At 28.3% G+C, this 7,552-nt stretch overlaps 1 protein-coding gene across 1 annotated transcript; it reads left to right on the forward strand.

Moving 5' to 3' along the window:
* The first annotated feature begins 1,536 nt into the window (after positions 1-1,536).
* On the forward strand, positions 1,537-7,115 carry LOC132918266 (X-box-binding protein 1). Its single transcript, XM_060979417.1, has 4 exons — positions 1,537-2,023; positions 5,409-5,505; positions 5,928-6,301; positions 6,379-7,115. Exons 1-4 carry the CDS (start codon positions 1,839-1,841, stop codon positions 6,473-6,475), a joined length of 753 nt encoding a protein of 250 aa, XP_060835400.1. The 5' UTR covers positions 1,537-1,838; the 3' UTR covers positions 6,476-7,115.
* Positions 7,116-7,552: the final 437 nt, after the last annotated feature.

Raw genomic sequence — 7,552 nt, forward strand, 5'->3', positions numbered from 1 at the left:
TGAATTCAGAATTGACTTAAAATGTAGCAGAGTGCTATGGGAGTATATGTGATGTTACAACATTTTCAATTATGAAATTCGAAAGTGCTATTTTTCAGTCATTTTTCATTTTTCAAAAAAATGCTTATTTCCAGTATTTCTGATTATTTTTGCTTTTTTGACTAGTTTTTCTATAAATAATTTTTATCTTATCTACGTTGTCGCGTAGTCGTGGAATGTCTTGAAAGTGAAGTTTGATTTTTATAAAAAAATTTTTTTATTTTTAACTATAGAAACTTTTCCTAATAATTTTGTTTTAATATTTTTGTAATTTTTAATTATATTATTTTTATCACAGTTACAAATTATGTCTAGTACCTACTATATCATATTATCATGTAAAAAAAATTTTTTTTTTTTTGATTTAATTCCTTAAATTTAAGATTTTTAAATGCTTATTTGAGTTCTTTTAATGATGTTTTTAAGCGCTTAATTTAATGGTTTTAAGTACTGTAAGTCCGGATCCCTGGTTATTAGTATACTTTTAACATAATTTTGTTTTTGAGCTGGATATAACTTGTTTCTCTGAGTCCCTGACCAATTTTCGTAACGCTCTAAAGTCTATGTATGCTGTTTTCGTTACCATGGTTACACGATCTTAATGATCTTAACGATCTCCACTTTACAAGGAAAATATATATAGTATATTATAAATACATAATACTATAATAATAATGATAAATACTTTAAAAAAAATAAATCTGTCAATTTTTATAGACATTGGTAAAAAGCAAAATGTCCATCCTCTTATATGTAAAAATTTAAAGCTTTTAAATCTCCAAATAAAAAAACTCATGAAACTTTAATATGTTTTACTTTTTATTTATAAGACAACAAATTGAAAAACTAAAAGAATACGAAGAAAATAGTTTTTCTGACTTAGCCCAATTTTTTTACAAAATAGATATTGCCATATAGGTCTGATGATTGATATAAGTAGTAGACTGTACAGACTGTACAGTTATCTATAGCCTATATGTCAAATTAAACTGTTGTTATTATTGTAAAATAATAATTTTAACCTTTTCTCCTAGTGTTTATAATTCCACAGTGTTTAATGTTGAATACAATCTTATTCTGTTTAGGGTATAGTTGGTACAAAATGTCATGGTTCTTGGTGATTGAACTTTGGTCAAAAAATTATCGAGAATCGATACGGTTGAAAACATTAAATATGTATTAACTTTCATAAAATTTTATAGGCAATTGGCATTTAAAATTTGAATTTTTCAATTTCACGTCTATATATTATCTATAATTGTTACTTATGAGTTAACTAACAGCTTTTTAATTTCTTTCAGTAAATGAGTATAAGTAGTAAGTAATAACAGTAACTAGTAAGTACCATCTCCAGTTGTACATACATGCGAAATAATTCGATGTTGTTGCATCATGCTTGGTGACTATCGATGTCGGATAAACATCGATGTCGGGAATTTGATGTTTGCCACATTGCCGTGCCATGTCGACAAAAACTACCGCCGCCTCCTCCGGTCACCACCTCTCGCTAATCGCTACGCTAGTTCAGTAACAATTCGGCATCAGAAGCAGCACGTACTACCACCAAACGCAAAAACTAAAACTTGACTTTATTCGTAACAATTTGTGTATATATGTACTTATTTTATTTGGCGATCTATTAACAATAAACTAATAATCAAAACATAGTTGTAACACGAGAAGAGTGTTATTTAAATTGTTTTTCATCAATCATCGCTGTACAATATTTCATCGACCGCGGTTCGGGCGGCTGGCCGTCGTAAGATCGTTTTTTACTGCCGACAACTACAACAGTTTTCATGGCGCCCAACATTATTCGACCTAGTCAAATGCTGATATTCAACTCAGCCATGTGCTATGTCAAACAGCGACAGCACCCGGCCGCTGGTGACATCGACGGCGGATCGTCGATGTCATCGAAATCGCCGCCGGCCAAGAGGACGTACGTAAAAAACATCTCACCTGAGGAGAAAATATTGCGCAAGTGAGTAAAAAATAATATATAGTAATAAAATAATCACGGTTGAAATATACAATGGTAATAAATAATGTAATGTCAAAATAATTATTAAAAACTTTACCCCTCCCCCCCACACACCACAAGCGATACTCCGTCGGCCCGTGCTATCTATGCATGCTTCCTTCCTCGCCAACCCCACCACTTCAACACCGCTACAGCTGCTATAATCGCTTTTTCCGCAAACGCCAACGCGTCGGCTATAATACGACCATGTTGATATTATTATTATTTATTAGAATATAATGCCTATGCTTCGTGTCCCGCCAAGGCATGGGTTGATGGTCGGCGGGTGAATAAACCATATTATATCTGCATATTGCGCATAAACAATATTAAACAAACAAATAGGTATACGAGCAACGAGCGAACCATATTGCTCGCAGGCCGCAGCCCGCAATATTTATATTCATATTATATTTTGTCTCTTGTCGTCGTGTTTTTTTATATAATTTAGTTCTTGCGTGGTTAACTTGGCCGTCGCAGCACTTATTATAGTTAAAATATTTTGCACGGTTACCTGCACTTACCTGTTGAGTGCGTATAGCTGCCACGGATGCATACGATTAAAATATGATTATTAAAGATGGCTGTAGATATAGTAGGCAATCAAAGTGATAAGCTTTCTTTTTATGTATCAAATCAATATATAAAAATATAATTATGATTTTGCCATCTCTCTTGTCCACCATATAGTTGAAAACACACGTCTTATTACATCTCTGAAAATACAAAAATCCTCCAGGATTTGCACTAATCACGTATGAATACCCCATAATCCAAACTAATCCCTAAAAATGTTGAATAGACAGTGGGGGTCGTGACTTATTAACTTTATAATACTCAATACTCATAGTGATATAGGTATGTATATATATTTATATAGTAGTTGTATAAATAGCTATTATCTGTGATAATAAGGCTGCAACACAATTCCACAAATAGCTATTGATATACATACCTAATTCCGCAATACTCAAATGTACCATCTCCGAATATTTCTATGTAAATTTTTATTATAAATTAAATATTATCAGTAGTTATTATACAAACAAAATATTAATTTGCTGAACTATGAATACATTGCTGTTTTTTTTTACATAAAGCTATCTTCTAATTGCTATCGTCTTAATTGTTCTAAAGCTTTATCTTATTATTTGGGACTTGGGTAGTATGGACATTTTTTTTCGACGTTTAATATATATTACCTTTCTTATTGATGTAGTATCTAAAAATCTAATTGCTGTAGGGACTTCAGGAATTCAGATCTAATTATGTTTACTGGTTTGTACGAAATGAATTCTTCTGCCTTTCGTTTGCAGTTTTCTCTTAAAACTTGCCTATACATTTTTGTTTGAGGATCTGCAACATAATTATGGTTGCCAGAAAAGTCGAAAACTAGAACTTTTTAGGTCTAAAAAAATGAGTGCCGTACAATTTTTGTTACTTGAACAGCGTCTTTTTTACGATACCCAACAAACCTATACTTATACAAATTGACTAATGTTAAATCTTTTCCTCGTTCTGAACTAATTAACTGTAAATGTGAACCGATCATTTTTAAAAAAGAATTCAATAGTGTCAATATGAAGGTATGTCACTGACTAAATTCGTTTCATCTGTAAATGTTAGGATTTGGGAAAAATTGGAACTAAAATAATTTTATCTCAGTGCAGTAAAATATTATATTATATGTATATAATATTTGTATATTGACCTGCAGTCACTTCCTATGTAACGAGGCCTTAGATATTTATAATAATAAAAAAAAATATTTGTAGCTATATATGCTAGTAATGTTAGTATATATGTATCTTATAAAATAATTAACATTTATCTTATATTTTATCTACAAAATTAAATTGATGGACTATGAGTCTATGAAAACAATTAATGTTTGATAATGTTGATGTCATATGAAAAAAAAAAAATTCTTACAACTTCAAAATAAATCTCATTATAAAGAACTCTGAAATAAATAATAATTAACCATATTATGCCCAAGTTACAACATAAAATACGACAATCCAACGAATCTAACAATATGTAAAATGTAAACTAAAATTTTGTTTTCAAAAGCGCAAAATTGCGTTTAAAGTACACAATGATTTGTAATATATTATTATGTTACAATAATATATTTTATTTATACACGTTTTTGGAATGGCAACGTTGCATTTAAAATTATGCAAGATCGTGATGTATATATTTATATATGTATTAAATTTGCGAAATCGTGTATATATGTATGTATATCAATGGCTATTAAAATGTACATGATTCTGCAAATTTGCGGAGTCATACTCCACCGGATAATATTTATATTATTACTAATTATTTCTAAAATTAATAAATTGTTAACCCCCCCCCCCTGTATACGCGCTTGATCTATATAGGTCAGCGGATCCCAAACTTACGACCTTACGGCACCATTGAGAAATAAATTGTGTTTTGCGGAACTCCCTTTTTTAAATATTTTAAAATAATAATTTTTAATAATATAAATAATCCAAATATAATATAAAATAATTTTCTCAATAATCACATACATCTGGCGGAACCCTTGAGATTGTCCCACGGAACCCTAAGGTTCCGCGGAACACACTTTGGGAAACGCTGATATAGGTATTAATAGCATTAATTAAATATATCAAGTATATAGTATAATATTATTTAATCAATGTTAATAGTATATAATTTAGTAGGTCGTTGAAATATTATATTTAAATACAAATAATATAGAACAACAATCTTACAAATAATAATCATTCTGTTGATTAAAAAACTATTTTAACTTTTAAGTAGTTTTGATGTCAGTTTCATGTTTTTTATACCAAATTAATTATTATAATTTTGTATATTAATATATAAATGTGTGATAATTATAGCTGATTAACATTAAGTATCAATGGTAATTATCATCTTAAATTAATATACTGTTATACTCGAAATTAAAATATTTGTCGAATTATCGATAGGTACCTTAAAGAATGTTTCAATCTAATATTATTGTCTTATTCTGTGCTAATATCATATTTTCTTAATGATAAATACATTGATAAAAATTGAATATTTTTAAATCTATCTACTTTTGACTTATAGTTGAATGATAGATAATAACAATTAATACTAATTAGTGATTACTAATTATTTATTAATTAATATTATTACGCATATCAACATTTCAAAACTAATTAAAGCTTTTTAAAATTAAGGAAAATCGCTATAATATTATTTTACACTCTTTCGTTTTAAATTTATTATTTACTAATTACTTTAAACAAATCCACATATTAAATTGTCATTTTACTTACTTATTTATTAATAATATATATATATATATTTTTTTCAGGAAATTACGAAACAGAGAAGCAGCACAATTATCTAGAGATAAAAAGAAAGCACAATTCAATATTTTATCAGGAATGGTTCATGGGTTAAGAAAAGAGGTGTGTAAATTATTTTTTACATAAACATTGGATGCATTTTGGTTCACAAATATTAATCTTTTAATTTATGGAATATTTTTCAAGTACCTAGGTCCTAGGTATTATGTTTATGTGGATTAACATTTAAAATATTTATTTTCTCTTAAATATAACATATATCTAATATACTTTTTATATTTTTTATACTTAATATAATAATATGTAAGTTGTTAATTATTTGATTTGAAAACAAAGACTGGTAGATATACCATATACATATAACATAATTATGTACATATTTCTTTCAAATATGCATATTTATATACCTTATTTTATTATGTTTTCAATATTATATATTTTACTAATAATTTTGTTTAAAATGTGGATATATAATTGTAGTACCTTTCTAACATTTTCCAAATAATAAAATATTGTATTTTTAGAATGTACATTTAAGAGAAGAAATAGAAACTTTACGAGCCAACCAAGAGCAATTGATCGCCGAAAATGAAAGATTACGAGAACAACTTTCCACTGAGTCATCCATACCAAAATCAGTAGTTACAGAATTCTGTACAACAGCAGTTAATAACAAGATTTCGATTAACGGACCTGCCGTGTCCAATAGACACCCTCTGCAGAAGGGCAAACGGAATCGAACATCTTGTTTGATGCTCTGTTGTCAGATTCTGTTCCTATTACTGACCATTCCATCCTACATGATCTCAAACTTCCAGACGACGATGATGATATGGACTGGCTTGACAACAATGTTTCAAAACGTTTGGAGAAAATTGCTGATGAACTTCTCGGCGAAGTAAGTATTATTTAGTTTAAATTATTATTGCAAGTGCAATGTACATTAGTTTTATTTAAAAATTAATTATTTTACAGAGTTTCCTTAATGAATGTTCTCTTGATGAAATGGTGGGGGGCACATCAGAAGTCATGGAACCCGGCCAAAATATTAATTTACCCAATGCAAACATAAGTGATGATGATCCAATATTCATGCTAAACACAGACACAGAAAGAATTCTAGATACAGTTAAGATTCCAACAGAAGAAATGCAAATTTCAGCACCAAACATAGATGAATCTGAAATTGAAGAACATTCCGAAGACAAAAGTAACTCTTTGGAACGTTTTATTATCGTAGAAGAAGCTGTTGAAGAAGTAACAACAACCTATGATGAACACATTCTTGAAATATGCCAGGAAGATGATATTGACACAGAACAGTATGAAGACATTGGTTATGAATCGCTTAGCTCTCCCGAATATGATTACAGAACACATTATAGTACACCACTAATATTAACAGATTTACTTTCATAAAAATAGTACCTATAATTAAAATAAGATACATAATATTAAATTTAAATTTTAACTTAAATCTATGTTATTATTGATACACTTTTATTACTTTAATTACTTTATGTTAGTATAAGCACACTGTATTACTCTAGTATACTTTCATACGACAATTGATGTGTCCTATTTATTATATAATGTTGAATGACATTAAGTGTTGTATTTAATTTTATGATATAAATTCTGTGTTTGTGTACCATATAAATATATATATCTTGAATGGTCTGTGTCTGTGTTTAACACTGATCACTAAAATATTTTTTTGAGTTTTTTTTTTTTATTAAACTCATTAATTGGTTTGCTTTGCACTATTGATTTTTCATTGTTGGTATGATTAAATTAATTTTTCCAATAATAAAAGTTTAATCTAGCAATGGATATCTATTGGTAATTGAATTTCGGGAAAATTCAGGTTTGGTTATTTTAAAGGAGAATTTCTGAGTTATAAAGAATATTTCCTACATCTGGAATTATAACTGTTAAATATTTCAATTTATAAAAATATATTAATAAAACCTCATGGGTGGCAATGGGAAGCCACCAAAATATATAGTTTTCTTAATAGTAATAATTTCAAGATAATAGTATAAGCTATAAGCTACAATCATATATTAAACCAAGCAAATAATAGCAAGATTGTAAAATTTAAAAATATTGTTCAAAATCATCTATCTTAGCTTTAATATCTATAATA

This window comes from Rhopalosiphum padi, chromosome 1 (genome assembly GCF_020882245.1).
Source record: "Rhopalosiphum padi isolate XX-2018 chromosome 1, ASM2088224v1, whole genome shotgun sequence".
Lineage (NCBI taxonomy): Eukaryota > Metazoa > Arthropoda > Insecta > Hemiptera > Aphididae > Rhopalosiphum > Rhopalosiphum padi.